Source organism: Chiloscyllium plagiosum, unplaced genomic scaffold, assembly GCF_037043375.1.
Source record: "Chiloscyllium plagiosum isolate Xiang-an unplaced genomic scaffold, Cpla_swu_hap1 HiC_scaffold_31, whole genome shotgun sequence".
In the NCBI taxonomy this organism is placed as follows: domain Eukaryota; kingdom Metazoa; phylum Chordata; class Chondrichthyes; order Orectolobiformes; family Hemiscylliidae; genus Chiloscyllium; species Chiloscyllium plagiosum.
The window spans coordinates 39,540,147-39,557,552 of NW_028270169.1; the positions used below are offsets into that span (position 1 = coordinate 39,540,147).

The window sequence follows — 17,406 nt, forward strand, 5'->3', positions numbered from 1 at the left end:
GGCTGGGATGCTGTTGTGGTGTAAACATGGTACAGCAGATAGAAATGGGATTGCGGAGAAGAGGTGTGTAATTCATGTATACTTGAATGTTTTGATGTATGTAGACATACCAGGAGAATACGCTTGGGTAAGGACTGTGCTCAGCTCATGCCTAAAAGCTCTCATTCGTTGATTTGGATTTCATGTAGATTGCTTATCCAAAAACAGTTCTTCAAAGCAGAAAGCTTTGTTATGTTGGGTAAATGCCTACATTTTTAGAGCTTTCCTATTTGATATTATTATAGGTAACCGACAATGAGATGCATATTGATTAAGCAAAAGAAATAGTGTGCCCCAGCCTGGTTTCTTTCAGTGCTGTAAGAATTTTTTTTTTCTTTACTGGGAAGAGATATCTTTTACTTTATGAAGTAGAAGATCAGGCATTCATGATTCTAATTGTCGCTTTAAATCTCTTTCTCGATTGAATTGTTCTGGAGATTCTATTTATCATATGCTTATCTTTAAATTAAAGTGTGCACCGATTAATCAACAACATTTAACATGCCTTACCAGTTCAGCCCGGCATTTCATGCTTTTTAAGTAACTTTGAGGCAAATAATAGTGTATGAACATTGTGTAAAAAAAAAAAATCCAGCATTTTCCTGAATTAGATTTTCACCATTCCTTGCTTTCTGTTGTGTTCTTGGCTTAATTCCCAACACGATGACAGTAACTGGAGTTTAATTTGAATTCAGATACATTTTACATCCTGAGCACTGAACAGGAGGCCTGAAGTTTTCCTGCCTGGCAGTAACCAGCGAGAGAGAGAGAGAGCACAGATGCAGGCAATAAATCTTTGAAACTCTCATTATTTAAATAAACACAATCATATTCACTATATCACAATTATTTGGGTTTCTGTTAATCAGGTGATGCTATTCTTGGATTTCAGAATCCTGATCGTGCCAGTGCAGGAGACCATTTGGCCTGTTAGTTCTGTACCAGCTCTCCAAAACATCATCTCACCTAATGCCATTCTCCTGTCATGTCTCCATAATCCTGAATACCTTGAATCAATTTGCCTTCACAATACACTCAGGCAGTGTATTCCACACCTGAACCACTTTTGTTATTTGTTTCTTGTACTAATTACTTTAAATCTGTGTAGTGTCTCATTCTCAACCCTTTTACAAGTGGTGCTGAACTTTCTTGATAAGTTGTGCTTTGGATCCCCGATATTTTAAAATATAAAAAGAATGAGATAGTAAAACGGGGACCAAAGTGAGTCTTGCATCCTTCAGTCTTAGCTCTCCATTGTCAGTTTCACTCAGCAGTGAGAAGTTTGCTGTCTTCCTTTCCTCAAATATATTTATATAGCAACAAATGCATTAGCTCCGTGGACAAAATATTGTAATATTTGTGTGGTCTGTGAAAGCTCTGTTGCCTTGTTGTGACATTCCAGAGGCTGCTTTAATGCCTGGGTGATGGATGATTTTGAAACCATTCAGGTCTTTACATACTATTGTAGTCCTTGAATCCAGAACGTCGTCTTTTGTCTTTTGACTTTGCTTATTGACATTGTGTAGGAAGTGGAAAGCTTTGATTCCAAGGGTTTCCTTGGAGCATGGTTGAACAACTTGGGAAATATATTTAACGCGCATCTTTAACCTTGCAGTAAACTGCGTTCAGTTTTTATGCTGTTAAAAAGAACTGATCCAACAATTTTAAATAAAAACATAAGCAACACAGTAAAGTTGAAATTTTGTGCATAAAAGTTAGTGTTAGGTAACTTAATTGACTTTGAATTAAGGAGGCACAATCCTATTTGACCCAGAGATGTGCTTTTGACACCATCTCCTCTTTTTCGTAGCATTATCCATTTCTATGCTTACCATACCTCAATATTGTAATATTACACTCCTCTTATAGGAACATAAGTAGACCATTCAGTCCATTGCACCTGCTCTTCCATTCAATTAGACCATGATTGATCATTTACCTCAGTGCCACCTTTTTGCACTTCCCCCAAATCACTAAATGTAATTTATGACCAGAAATTGATCACTTTCTGACTGGATCATGCTCAATGATTGAGTTTCCTTAGCACTCTAGAGTGGAGAATTTCACAGATTCACTGCTCTCTGAGAGAAGAAATTCCACCTCCTTTCTGTCTTCAATGTTCTACCTCTTATTCTGACACTCCTCTGTCCAGCTTTCTATCTATTCACCATTCATTCAAACTGCCTGTACCGATACCGGTCTCATACCAAATTCCATTGCACATCCTCCTTGTTTTGCTGGCATTTTTCTGATTCCTCTTTCTGTAACTGTCTTCTGAGTTGTCTTCCTGCAATCCGAGCATTTTGTTTATCCTTTGTTCTTCCACCACATTGGTGGTTGTAGCTTGACCTAAGAAGACTGTATGCTCTGGCATTGTTTTCTTAACATCTGTACCTTTTCCTTTTTCCTTTCCTTTTTCCTTTCCTTTTTCCTTTCCTTTCATTCATTCCCATTCATTTACCTAGCTTTTGATCACCTTCTAAAACCTCCATCCTTGGCTGATAATTTATTCAACTGTAGTGATGGACTTTAGATCAGATGAGCTCGCTTGGCTGGCTGTCATCAGAATGGTTCCTTTGTTTGCATGGTACCTTTTCTGCTCACCTGTCTTGTGCGAATTAACGATATGGATTGATTCCTTTTAGGCTCTTGTGCCACAGTAGCCATCAACCCATACCAGCCAGCAGACCCAGGTTGTTACAGTCATGTAAGGCTGAGTTTATAGCTCATGCAGAGGGACATGTACTGTTCTTAAGGGTCATAGCAATCTTGCCTTTGAGGCTCAAGAACTTATCATACTTTTGCACTATTCATTATGATGTGTTTCATCTTGTACAATTCTATAAGGTATACTGGTGTGCAGTAGAATGTACCCGATAAAACCAATATTTAGTACTACTAAATGGGTGGAAAATGGGTTGATGGGTTGCAAGCTGACTTTCAGCATAACACCCTTACATTTATAGACAATAAGTTCTAAAAGTGGTGCTTATATTTTGTATTCAATTAATTTAAGACTGAATGTTAATGTCTCATTAAAGTTATGTTTTGGTTTGTTTTTCAAAGTTAATCCTGAATATTTGAGTGTCTAACATAGAGGTTTGAATAACAATATTTACGCACTTGGCTATTCGTATGCATTTGTGAATTTTGTCTTTGGCTGTGCTGTATTTTCTGAAGTCTTTCTGTTCCACAGGTGTCATTTTTCTACATTTAAGCAATGTCAAGAATGGCTAAAGAGATTAAATAAAGTGATTGCCCAACCAACAAGACTGGAGGATTTGTTTGCCTTTGCATATCATGCTTGGTGTCTGGGAATCTGTGCTGATGAGGAAGATCAGCATGTGCATCTCTGTCGTCCTGGTGAGTGGAGAGCTAATAGTAATCACTTGACTGTGTAAGTCTGTTCCATAGATTGGTGAACAGTTTTTGAGTTTGGCAATTCTTGATTTGCCATCTGAGAATCATTCTTCTGTCTCTGGTAGCACCTTTATCAAATTGGGTGGGTTGTGTGATTTCACACCTACTACTGTCCTAGATAATTAAGAAAATCAGGAACAAAAAGAAAATGTTGAAATAAAGCTTTAATATTAGGTAGCTGTTTTGTTTTATAATTAAACCTGACTGTTAGTTCTTGTATTTCTTTAGGCGATCATGTTTGTCACCGCTTCGAAATGGAAGTAGAAAGAATGCGTTTTGATCTACAAAATGTCTGGAGAGTCAGTGAGGTGAACAGCAATTACAAGTGAGTTAATTCTAATAGGTAAAGATCGAGAAATGAAGTTGAATACTTGGGCTGCTACATGACATGGCTGATACACTCTGATTAACATGTGACAGACCTGAACAGTTGAGGCCAGGATTTTTTTTAATTTACCTGCTCAGGGATGTTATGGCACCTCTGAAGCACATGGTACTTGAACATGGGTTTTCTGGTCCAGAGGTAGGAACACTACCACTGCTCCATTGTAAAAGATGGCTTATAACAAAATGAAGATTTTGAGGAAACAAAAAACAGCCCCAGAGGCCAGGATATAGGCTGGGTCAGCAGAGATGACAGAGCAAATACAGGTGCATGAAAGGATAATTAGATTAGTTTGCAAAGCAGATTACATCAATTCCCTTTTTGTTGCATGCTGAGGTCCCTGGTGTGCTTCCCCTTATTAACACACCCAATGAGCTATCTACCTCGCCTTCCACATCATCCTGAAAAATCTCTGCACAAGCACAATAATAAGATGCATTTCATTCATGACCTTTGTATTGAAGGTCATTTGGAGCTTCACTGAACCCTGGCTGAGTGACTCTGACCCGTTTTTCATGATTAGCCTTATACACTACCATATTCATGAGCTTGTCACTCTGACAGCATGCATGGTCTCCAAACCGTTCTCACTTAATTGTTTGCTTTTCCATTTCCTTCAATTCTCACCCTTTTACCTGACCCCAAAATGATTTTAACCTATTCCTGCTAGGTATTCTAATTCTGTTTAGAATAGCAACTTGTTCTCTGTTACCTTAACCTTGACTATCTAACGTAAATCTCTGTCCTGACCTTTTTTTTTAACTTGCCTTGCTTTAGTTGCATTTTATATGTAAAAATGTTGAGTTCAAAGCCAACTCCAGAATGTCTAGCACAGAGGTCAAGGTTAATATTTCAGCCTGACCTGAGGAACCATTGCATTGTCTAAATGATCTCACTGACTGGGAGAGCAGGCTTAAAGGAATACTATTCTTGTCTTTTTAATGAGAAATTAAACCAATACCCTGGCTGGGTTCTCAGGTTGATGTAGAGAATCCAGTGCCACTTCTCCCACATGGCACTTATCCCTGTATTCAGGTCAATATTTATGCTGAGTTGTGAATCAAAACTGAATGTTAGATTGAGGAGCCATTCTCATTAGGTGTGAGAACAATGGCATTTACATTGCAAGGGGAGCTGAGACTGCTGCTGTGCTTAAACTCTTAGCTATTTTTGCATCTTGGGTGTATTAGTGAAAGCTGGTGGTTGATCTCTGTTAATTAAAGACCGCATTCGCTGACATCATCACGATATGCACTACTTTAAATTGCACAGGCATCTACAAACAGTTCTGGGTATGGGAGAAAGGGAGAGATCAGGACCTAGGAAAGGATGGGAAGAGGGAAGTGGAGATTCGAGACCCAGAAAGAAGGTTTGGGGCCGAGGCAAGCATGAGAGACCTGTAAAGAGGGTGGGGGGAGAGAGAGAGTTGAAGGTGTCAACAAACGCTGCCTTGATTAAACTAATTTATGTAAGATGAGCCAATTTTGAGATGACTGGTATACACATTGTTTTGTTTAAAGCCACATTATAGTGACTATTTTTGACCGTCTTCATGTGAAATTAAGTTAATTTGATCATAGGCCATAATGTAAAGTAATTCCAAAATTCCCCAATAAACAGTTATAAAATTCTCCAATAATGCATTCAATTTGACTCCCAACCTTTAATCCATGATTCAATTCCTTGAAAACTCAAGTCTGAACACTTCTTGTGCATCTCTTGTCTAGTGTATATTCCTTTTTTCTCACTTACTGTCTTTGTTCTTAAAAAGATTCTTACGGGTTCTTGAAGGCTTACTTTAAAATACCAACCTTTTCTTGTCCACCACCACCACCTGAATAAATCTTATTTATAATTTACCTAGCTTCCATCTTTATCACCTCATCCCTGCTGAACTTTTCCTCTATGCATCTTGTACGTGTTACCCTATACAGGGTTTATCTTTCCTCCATTGAAATCCTGCAAGTCTATCCATTCTTAAAGTAATGCATAAGACCTACATTTGCTTGTACCTTATCCAAATTAGGTTGGCACTATATAATTTTCATACTTTTGGATGCATGATTTTTAAGTGCATGTTTGAAATTGGTCTTTGAACGCATGGCATTCACAAAATCTCTCTGAAGGACAGCAAGACCACTTTACCACGTTACTAAATATTCATTTGGTGAACACATTCGTGTTATCTGCTTTTTACAATTGGGATTTCCCTAAATACAGTCATGAGAGAATTGTAAAGAATGCTCTGCATGTGTTTCTTAATTTGACAAACAAGTCTTTAAAGAAGTTCTCTGCTTTACAAAGTCAGAGCATAGCACACTCTCACAAGAGAAGATTCTGCAACAGCATGCACATTTCAATGTGCCCTTGTGCACTGGTGGTATTACATGTACATATTCCTGAAATACCAGCCAAGCCAATGCAGTTGCCATAGGTCACTGAACTTGTGTTTCGAAGCTGAAAAAGACAGAAGGCCTCATAAGATTAGCAACAATGTTACTCATTGGCCAGTAAATCCCAAAACTTGGATCAAGTGACAACATTTAGATAGCTTTGCAGTAATTCCTTCTGATTGCCATTTCACACACAGCAACAATTGCCAATGCTTTAATCTGTACAAATGGAAAGATATTCAAGGATAGATCCAATTTATAAAGTTTTACATTAAGTAGCATTAAAGAAGGCAAAAATACATCAGGAAAGATGAAATGAACACAGTAGCTGAAGCAAGGATCAGTGTTCCTGTGAAGGGGTACAGTGGATTTTGGGGTGCATGGCTGATCTACATCTGTAAAAGTAGAATTATGTGCGCCTTCTGTATGGCTGTAAAAGTATGCCTATTTCATAAATACTCTACAGATGTGAAAGTGGATACTGTAGCACCTTCAGAAGTAGTCATGTCAAAGAAATGTTAATCTAACTTACCTAATTTTGTATTGATTGTAACTTAATTTGTGACTAAATATTATAGCGCTGTCAAATGCATACAGTGACTTCTCATTTCCCTGGATGAATAATATTCATATGCCATACCCTGATACTTTATCACAGTAATCTTGGAAAGTGGTCTGATCTGTCCTGTTTTCCTAGAGCAATTCAATATCTGTGCAATGATTTTCTCTTTTCCCTGCCCTGAAATCTCTGGCTTTGCAGCTTTTTTTAAACAGTGAACTACCCTTTGTATAGTATCTGTATTGTGTGCCCTTGTTCTGACTACAATATTTCTGATTGTCCTGATCTTGTCTATAATTGTATTTTTACAACGCTTTGGCATTTGAGTTGTGTGGTGTCTATGCACAGTGGTCCTGTTCTTTTCTGACGATCACTGCTTGAAAACATGCAGTAAAATCTATTTCTTACTCCTAATTTGTTGTAATTGGAAGACTAGAAAGATTAGTTGGTACCATGCCCATCTTGTCAGGCATCATACAGATGTGGCTAGGTGCTGCTGAAATCAACACAAATTGCCCACACTTGTGTTAATTTGATAGCATTGTTGCACCCTTTCGTCTATAATAAGCAACAGCAGGGAGTAACTAGGAAGTGGATCAGGGCAAATAAATTGGAGCATGAGAGAAAGCTAGCTAGAAATGTTTTTTAAGAAAATTCAGAGTTTTAATATGTACGTAAAAGGAAAAAGAGTAAGTAAATTAAGTGTTAGTCCTTAAGTTAAGAATAAGGAGTTAATAGAAGGAAGATAAATAGCAGATGCAATGAATCAATACTTTGCTTCTATTTTAACAATAGAGAATATAAAAACATTTCCCATTCCTGTAAATAACGAGGTTGAAGAAAGAGATGAACTTGCATGAATTTATAACACTAGGGAAACTAGCTGGTAAATGTTACAAGTCTTGAGGCTTCATCATTGTGTCTTATAAGAGTTGACCAATAAGGTAGCAGGTACACTGTTAATTTTCCCAACTTTGTTCTGGAAAGATTCAATTAAAAGAGACTGCTGAGCAAACAGCAAATATAATCTGTTTATTCAAGAAGGTGGAAGGATAGAAGATAGGAGTAGGAGATAGCCATTCGGCCTTTCGAGCCTGCTCCACCATTCATCCCAGACATAGCTGATCGCTCAACTGAATAGCCTAATTCTGCCTTCCACTCATAACTTTTTGATCCCATTTACTCCGAGTGCTATCTAGCCACTCTGGAATTCATTCAATGTTTTGGCATCAACTAATTCCTGTGGTAATGAATTCCACAGGCTCACCGCTGTTCGGGTGAAGAAATGTCTCCTCATCTCCATCCTGAATCCTCAGACTATGACCCCTGGTTCTGGGCACATGTCATTGGGAACATCCACCCTGCATCTACACTGGCTGCTCCTGTTAGAATTTTATAAGTCTCTGAGATCACTGCCCTCATCTATCTGAACTCGAATGAAAACAATCCTAACCTAGTCTTCCTATGTCAATTGGCCATCCCTGGAATCAGCCTGGTAAACCTTTGTTGTCCTCTCTCGGGAGCATGAGCATCCTTCCTCAGAAAAGGAGATCAAGACTGCACGCAATATTCTAGATGTGGCATCACCAAGGCCCTGTCGAACTGCAACAATGCATCCCTGCTCCTGCACTCGAACCTCTCACAATGAAGACCCACATACCATTTGCCTTCTTTACCACTGGCTGCACCTGCATGCTGACCTTCAGTGACTGGTGCACAAGGACACCTGAGTCTCGCTGCACTCTCCCCTCTCCCAAGTTGCAGCCATTCAGGTAGTAATCTGTCTTGTTTTTGCTTCCAAAGTGAGTAACCTCAGTTATCCAGATTATACTGCAACTTCCATTGATTTGCCCAATTACCTAACCTGTCCAAATCGTGCTGAAGGATCCCTGCATCCTTATCATAGTTCAGCCTCCCATCCAACTGGGTAATCCGATGCAAACTTTGAGATGTTACATTTTGTTCCCTCACCCAACTCATTAATATATATTGTAAATAGTTGGCATCTCTGCACTGATGCCTGTGGCACCCCACTAGTTACTGCCGACCCGTTTGAAAAAGACCCATTAATTCCTACTCTTTGTATCCGCTCTGCCATCAAGATTTCTATCCACTCAATACACAAACCCCCCCAAATCTCATATGCTTTAATCTTGCACAATAATCTCTTATGCAGGACTGTGTCAAACGCTTTCCTAAAGTCCAAATATACCAAGTCGACTGGCTCCCCTGACCTCCCAACTCTTGTACTTAATGCTCTGACGAATAAAGGAAATATCTTTACTCTCCTATCTACCCACGACTCCACTTTCAAGGAACTATGAACCTGCACTCAAAGGTCTCTTTGTTCAGCAACACTCCCAGGACCTTACTATTAAGTGTGTAAGTCCTGCCCTGATTTGCCTTTCCAAAATGCTTTCCAAAATTTCTTTTTCTTTTGTGATGCAAGTTCTCTGAATTGAGAAATTAGAAAGGTTGTGCGGCAGTAGATGGTGATGTATTGGAATATTGTATTCCTGTAATTAAATAGAGAGCAAAGCAGAAAATCTCAGGGTGAAACATGACAATGAAGGGCCAGACCAACCCATCGGTACTTTTCATTTCCCAAGAGCTAGTTTCATCATTGCTAACTTTACATCAGCCCTTAAATAGAAATGCCTTTACTACATGTATTCTGCTCTGCTCTATCCAGAAATATTACTTGCCACTTGTCCAGACGGCAGGGCTAATTGCCCAGGGTCTTGTTGCATATGGACATGGATTGCTTCAGTATCTGAGAAGTCATGAATGGTGCTAATGTTGTACAATTATCAGTGAAGGATCGCACTGACCTTTTGACAGAAGGAAGATCATTAATGTAGCAGCTGAAGATGATTGCATCTTGGATGTTACCCTAAGGAACTCTTGCAGAGATGTTCCACTGCTAAGATGACTGACCTCATAATAACCATCATCTTTGTGTCGGTATGATTCCAACCAGTGGAGAGTTTTCCTGATGCCTATTGCTGTAGTTTTGTTAAGGTTCCTTGAAATCTCACTAGGCCAAATGTTGCTGTAATGTCAAGGGCAATTGCCCTTACCTCACATCTGGAGTTCAGCTCTTTTGTCCATGTTTGGACCAAGCATATATTGAGGTCAGGAGCCCTGTGGCCCTGGTAGAAACCAAATTGAACCTCAGTGAGTGGATTACTCATTTGCAAGCAGTGTTCATCAAGAGACAGTTGATAGGACTGTTTTGACCTGATAGATTTGTCCCTCTTTTTGTGCATAGGACATATCTAGGCAGGTTTTCACTTTTTTCACATTGTTGAGTAGATGCCAATTTAGTTGCTGTACTCTTGGCTAGGGGTATGGCTAATTCTGGAGTGCAAGACCTCCATATATTGTCAAACTTGGCCTTTGCAGTATCCAGTGGCTTCAGCTGTTTCTCAATGTGGACTGAGTTAGATAGGTTGAAGACTGGCACTTGTGATATTGCAGTCCTTAGGAGGATGGTAGAACAGGTCAGCCACTCAGCACTTCTGGCTTAGGATGGATGAAATGTGTCAGCCATATTTTGCATTGATGTGCTGGGCTCCTTTATCAATGAGGATTCTTGTGAAGCCTCCACCACCTGTTGGTTGTTTAGTGGCTCCCCAGCATTTGCAACCGGACGTATCAGAACTGCGGAGCTTAGATCTGATCTCTTCTTTGTGGGATTCAGTGGGACTTCAGCTTTCAAAATTAGAAAAAGAGGGGGGCAGTGGCTGTTTCTCCCTGTGGCACATTCTCTCTGTCTGTGTTCAACACCATTTACAGTGCAAACTGAATGACATGACCTTTCTCTGAAAATATTGTAGACTTAATAAGTCCAGTTAAGTAGCTTATGTTAGAGTCATAGAGCTCTACAGCATGGAATCAAATGCTTCAGTCCAACTCATTCATGTCAACTAGATATCCTAAATTCATCTAGTCCCATTTGCCAGCATTTGGCCCATATCCCTTTAGCTCATCCTATTCATATACCCAACCTCTAAAACCTCAGTCGATATGATAGGTATACTGGGAGCCACTGCTTCTATTGCACACTCTTTACACGTTGGACCCAGGTCTGGATTGTGGGGACTGATAAGTTTGTGCAGTGTTACCTGGAACCATTTCACGCTGGAATTCTAGTGTATATGTATACTGTAAGTAATGTTTGTGTGGTCTCATGAAAACATGGAAGATTAGAACTAATATCTATAAAGATGACATTTATGCAGGGGAACTGAAGTCCCAAAGTTCGTACGGTGTAGTGTACATATGGAATGCTAAAAATATAATGTGGGGAACATTACGTAAACATTTACTCTGGAATTATGGTGGATGTAATGCATAGACACAGTGCTCACTGTTTCATTTGCAATGTTGTGGACCAAACTGCAGTGTGGTTTAACAAGTGTTGGAACTCAATTATAAATTTGTTTTGTGTCTTCAGATTGATCATTTATTGTCTATATTTCAAGCATAAGGCCGTGTTGAAACAAACCCACCTAATTCCTTGTTGTATTCAATTTGCAGGTTGTGTGCTAGTTATCCCCAAAAACTGTTAGTTCCAGTGTGGATCACGGATAAAGAATTGGAAAGTGTAGGGACCTTCAGATCTTGGAAAAGGATTCCTGTAGTCGTTTACAGGTGAACTTCTTAAATGTTAATTATGACTTCTTTCTTAGCTGTAAAGAACTCCGTTTGAATGCATTTATATTCCAAAATGACCGAATTAGTTGGATTTATCAGTTTCCTACATCATGTTGTTAATGAGTTCCATTTGTTGACAGTCTCCAAAAGATAATTAAATAACAAAACTGACAACTGCCTTACTTATGGACCTTACAAGTCACTGATAAAATTTAAGAGTTTGTTTAGAAGTTGAAGGTTCTAGAATACATTTAAGCCAACTGTTTAATCTATCTATATGAAGAGTAATGAGCTCTCCAAGTATTGTGATAACATTTCTCCCTCAGTATCTTTTTTTTAAGAAAAGACTGCATGCAGTCCCCAATGTACAAATGTCTGAGTTATGAATACTATTACAACAAACTACGATTTAACCAGCACTTTAAGAAGTGGCACTCTTGATAAACTGGCAGATATTATATACCTCAAATACTGCAAAGTTTACAGTATTATTCTGTCCTATTATCATAGTTTTTAAATTTATTTGCCTTACTTGTTAAATCAAAATATGAACAGTTGATTTAATTTTGAGTCAGTTTCTCAAGTAAGTCAAGAACAGCCTGTAATATTAGCCCAGACCTGTTGGGGCCGGCAGAGTCAAGAGATGATGCTTATAAAGAATGACAGCTGAAAGAGGCAGCACCTCGAAAGCTAGTGCTTCCAAATAGACCTGTTGGATTTTAACCTGGTGGTATATGTTTTTTAACTTTGTCCACCCCAGTGTAGCACTGGCACCTGCAACACATGCCTCATTGTGGTCTGTTTCCTCCTGGAATGAAACACAACAGGTATTAAGGGCTATGAAAGTGTAGAAGTACAAGTGTAGAACTGTTCTGAATGAGTGAGTAGGCAGTGCAAAAAGCATGCAGAGCAAATGGTTGGGGTTGATGAGAGCGAGTGGGGGTCATGCTACAGGCAATAGTGAAAATATGCCTTGATGTAGCTGGGTTTAGTAGCAGAAATAGAATGAGCTATTGGACAGAAGATGGTGGCATCTGCACAGGAGGAGTGAAGAAGGACATTGATATTTTTGCAGTGCTCTTCATTCCTTTAGATAGCTGAGACTGTTTTAACTCTGATATTTGGTTCAGGCTGACTCAGTTTTGTGCTGATGCTTCTACTGCTAGTTCTGGGGAAGAGCAAGTTCCAATTTGGCACCACCCCATCTAGGACCTCCATGACCCTGCTCACAAAGCAGGACCATAATTTCCCCCTTTATGCGATGTCCTAGACAAATGTCAGAAACAATGTAAGACCACTCTAGACCAACAGTGTTTGTCTGAGTGTGCAACAAGCTTTGAAAGATGATGGTGGGCGCAAGAGGTGTGGTAAATCCTGATATGGTAAATCCTTATGGTCTTATAAATTCTTGATGTCACAAGGAATTAAGGGCTATGGGGAGAATGCGGGTAAGTGGAGTTGAAATGCCCATCAGCCATGATTGAATGGCAGAGTGGACTCGATGGGCCGAATGGCCTTACTTCCACTCCTATGTCTTATGGTCTTATATCTTCTGAAAGGCAAGTTGTTCTTGGAACTCCTCACAGGAAGTTGAGGTGGGAATAGACCGTGAAAGATGTCATAGCGTCATGGTTAGAAAGTAAGGAAGTGACTTTTGCAAAATAGGATGAGAGAAGTCAGTAGGCCTCACTATGACAAATTCTCAAAGAAACCCTGCAATTTGACACTTGTTCAAACAAGTGTAAGATTCAGTCCTATGTTTGTTTCTGCCTGCCAAGATAAATTCCTGGAAAGGAGTCTATTTTACCGCTCTTGCTGAATTACAACCTTTCTATAATGGTTCAAGTACCAAGGTCCATAAACTAAATTAATAACTTGTAAATAAAAATGTTCATATTTTAATCTAATGGCTAACAAGTTGTGAAATAAATCATGAGAAAGGCACATAGTTAAAAACACCTTTTGCAACAACCTGACGTAGACCTTGTAGAATCCTTTTTAGCTGCTTGTAAAATGCCCAAAGTTTGTTTAAACACATCAGTATTGGAAATGAACTTCAATAACGTGCTATGATGCTTAGTGTTCAGTTTTATCTCTCTTATGTTTGAGAAAAGATGATAAAACCTATTGTTTTTAAATATATTCTAAGAGCAGGACCCAGAAAGCATAGAAAATACTGAACATGTACAATAACCCAGTGCACACAGCCTGTTCAATGCATCTCAAACCCTAACCCTAATCCATCTTTATCCATGGAGTAAAAGCATTGCTTAATTTAGTATTGAGCTTAACAGATTCAAGCATCCCAACTCTACATCCTAATCGCCACACTTCTACACCACGCATGACCTTAGTCTTTCTGAGTGAGAATGAACAAAAATAATGCATATTTGTGCTGCTGAGCCCTGACTAGTGACCTTATTGAAAATTATATGGAAATTAAAAAAGTGTTATCAATGTGGTTAAGTGTGTAATATGTAAACAATGTAAAGAAAAATAGTTTTTGGTGGTTGAAGGGTATGCTCGTTCTAAAAGACTGTTAAAGAAGAATAAACTGACATTGTTTAATTTCAGTGACACAAGCCAGAGACCGAACAGTTGCTTTGGTTGTTTGTGTTGCAGCTTATTGTTGAAACTAATATTCCTTAAATAATTTCCCATTTCATGAATTTGCTTGTTACCAAATATATGTTTATTCATTAAGAATGGCCAAACCACTGTATCCTGCTGTTTCTGCTGCAAGCTCTTCTCCAGCCCATAGCAGATATCCCCACATCGTAACAGAAAATGACATGTGCACAGTTATTCAATATACACAGATTTATTGGTGAAGCTCCAATACTACGACACAGATGTCAAAATACTGATAGTCATAGTCCATTCACAGTTTCCAAAATTCTGGATTTAGCACAGAAAGAACTTGGAAACACTGTTTTAAAGTTAGGGGTCGCTCTTTTAGGGCAGAGATGAGAATTTGTTTTTCCTGAGGGTTGTCCAGCTTTGGAATTCTTGGCCTCAGAAGGCAGTTCATTGAATAATCTTAAAACAAGGCTAGGTAGATTTTCAGTAGGCAAGGAATCAAAGCTTGTCGAGGATAGATGAGATCAGGTCGCCCACGAACTTTCTGAATGTCTGAATAGACTCACTGCCAAATTGCCCTACATCTGCTCCTAACTCTTATATTTGTATGTCATGACCACTTAAGCACAGTACAGAAGCTAGCTAGCATCTGTGCAACAACACCGCAACAAGTGTTTCCGTGTGAGAGAGAACTTTTAAAAAGGGAGCGAAGGAACAAAAGGCTGTGGAGGATATCTTCAAATACTTGATGGATAAGTTTGAAATACAAGTACTCTTGGCTACATTTTCTGTTTTCAGCCCATGATTTTGAATTCACTTGAATAAAAACAGAAAATTACATGTGCACAATTATTCAATGTATGCAGATTTGTTGGTGAGTTTCCATACTAGGACATGGAAGTAGAAATACTGATAGCCATAGTCCATTCACAGTTTCTAAAATTCTGGATTTAACAGTTAAGTTTTGGTTTACATTCAGTTACAGGTGCAATGCTACTATTGCCAGTTATCGAAATGCATTATCATGTCGTGCATTCTTGTTGAGCTGCCCAAGGAGTGCTGTTGAGGGCCGAAGGGCCTGTACTGTTCTATGCTCTGCGCAATTGCATGTGTGTGAGACTTGTGCTGAATGTTTTGAATGGAAAATTATCTGAAATATTTCACATCTTTCTGGTGCACCTGTTTGCAATGTCTCCACATACTAAAACTTAATTTTTTTTTCTTCAGGCACCTGCGGAATGGTGCTGTGATATCACGTTGCAGTCAGCCTGAAATCAGTTGGTGGGGCTGGAGGAACGCTGATGATGAATATTTGGTGACATCCATTGCTAAAGCCTGCATTTTAGACCGAGGAAAACTGAGTGGAAAGAGCAGAAATGAGGGAAATTGTTTGTCCGACACTGACTTTGGTGAGATTGCAGACTAGAAACCTACCTTATGCCTAATTGAGAAACTTGAGCAATTTATGTCCCAGATTGCTTTGCTTTGTATCTCCTCTCCTTACCATATGCTAATTCATAGCTACCTTCCTGCACCTCTTCAAAGTGGTCATTTAATGTCAATTAACCTAAGTGCTCTGTAGAGACAGCCCAGTGAATTTTATTCTTTGCAACAATGTTGATACATATCCTCCCCTGTAGATGGCATTACATAGCTAGAAAGTAGGATTTTCTTCACATACTTAAGGCTACAGGTGCAAAATGAATAATTGAGCACGCAGCACTAGCTTATAAGTCCACAATTATTCAAAATGTTGGTCCCATAAGATGATGACATCAAAATTTAAGCAATTGTACTGGGATGAGACCTACAAAGTACTCTCCTTTTCCATCTGCAGAGGAATAGGAAGTCCTAAGTGGAATTTAAATAAATGTAAAGAAAGGAAGTAATATAGATGTATTTCAGATTTAATGAAACAAAACGTGGTGCTGTTTACTGATGGAATACTGCTTCATAACCATGATCTTCCACAATGTGGAATATATCCCACCTACATCATTGAGGATAACAGATATTTTGTTGCAGGAAAGGAGGGATAGCTGAAGCAATCAGCCGCCACTAACTTTTGTCAGATCCGAAAAGTTGATGTATTATTGTAAAGCTATACTCCCAGGACTCTTCCCAACTTCCAGCTGCCATCTGTGTCTGGTGGATAGTCTGTTGCCAACAAGGATTGAGAAAAGAAATAGAGGCAGCTTGATCCTTTGAAAAAAGAAAAGATTAGGAGCACCAGTGCATGGAACTTATGTTACAAGGATTGACAGGTTAGATGCAGCCAAGCTGTTTGCTCTGGCTGCGGGGCATTTTGGAACTAGAGTTTATGTTCTCAGAACAAGTGATCAATTGGCCATTCACTCAAGAGGGTGAGTCCTTGGAATTACCTATCCCAAAGGGCTGTAGACCCTCAGTGATTAAGCAGATTGAAGGCAGAATTTGACAAATTTCCAAATATTAAAGATGTGAAAGGATATGAGAATAGTGTGAGAAATTATGTTAAGGTGAAAGATCAGCCAATATCTCGTTGAATGGCAGAGCAAATTTGATAGACTGGGATTACTTCTTCTGTTCCAATTTCCTATGTTCCGTGAGTTTCAGTGGATTTCCGAAAAAGCAACAAATGGGATCAGGAACCAGTTCTGTCAGGTTTACAATCCATATTTAAAATTGCCAGAAATTGCAATTTTAGAATTACACTTCTTGAACTTTGTCCCTTGGGATCCCAGCTTGCTCTTGAAAAGTTCTTAGGCTACTTCATGAGATCAAACTAGATCTCCCCTGCTCAGAGATCTCAGAATCTGCTGATTTCCAAATATTTACTACTAAAGATTGCAGGAGAAAGTGAGGACTGCAGATGCTGGAGATCAGAGCTGAAAATGTGTTGCTGGAAAAGCGCAGCAGGTCAGGCAGCATCCAAGGAACAGGAGAATCGACGTTTCGGGCTTAAGCCTTTCTTCAGGAATCCTGAAGAAGGGCTTATGCCCGAAAAGTGATTCTTCTGTTCCTTGGATGCTGTCTGACCTGCTGCGCTTTTCCAGCAACACATTTTCAGTACTAAAGATTGCTGCCAATCAGTTACCTGTCACGAAAACTGTTTTTGGTCTTTGACCTTGGAAGACCAGCATGTCAGTCTGAACTCAGTCACTTCAGGTGTGGGGTCCTTCTGATGCACCACTGTAGATTGAGGGAAGAAGACTGTAATCTTCAACAGATTTTTTAACTGACCATTTTGTCAGAATTTGAAGTAGAGAGTCACAGCAGCAAGTATGTCTTTTTAAAAATTAACTTGTGGGATGTGTATGTTGCTGGTTGTCCTTAGTTGTCCTTGAGAAGATGGTGACAAGATGCCACCTTGAACTGCTGCAGTTTATGTG

The 17,406-nt window shown here is 39.2% G+C and overlaps 1 protein-coding gene across 1 annotated transcript in view; it reads left to right on the forward strand.

Moving 5' to 3' along the window:
• The window catches only part of LOC148141894 (phosphatidylinositol-3,5-bisphosphate 3-phosphatase MTMR4-like), a 62,646-nt gene that overhangs the window by 12,190 nt on the left and 33,050 nt on the right, over positions 1–17,406 (forward strand). The window contains 4 exon segments of the mRNA XM_087977127.1: positions 3,236–3,402; positions 3,688–3,784; positions 11,339–11,452; positions 15,263–15,444. Of these exon segments, the coding sequence (XP_087833253.1) occupies positions 3,236–3,402; positions 3,688–3,784; positions 11,339–11,452; positions 15,263–15,444 (560 nt within the window).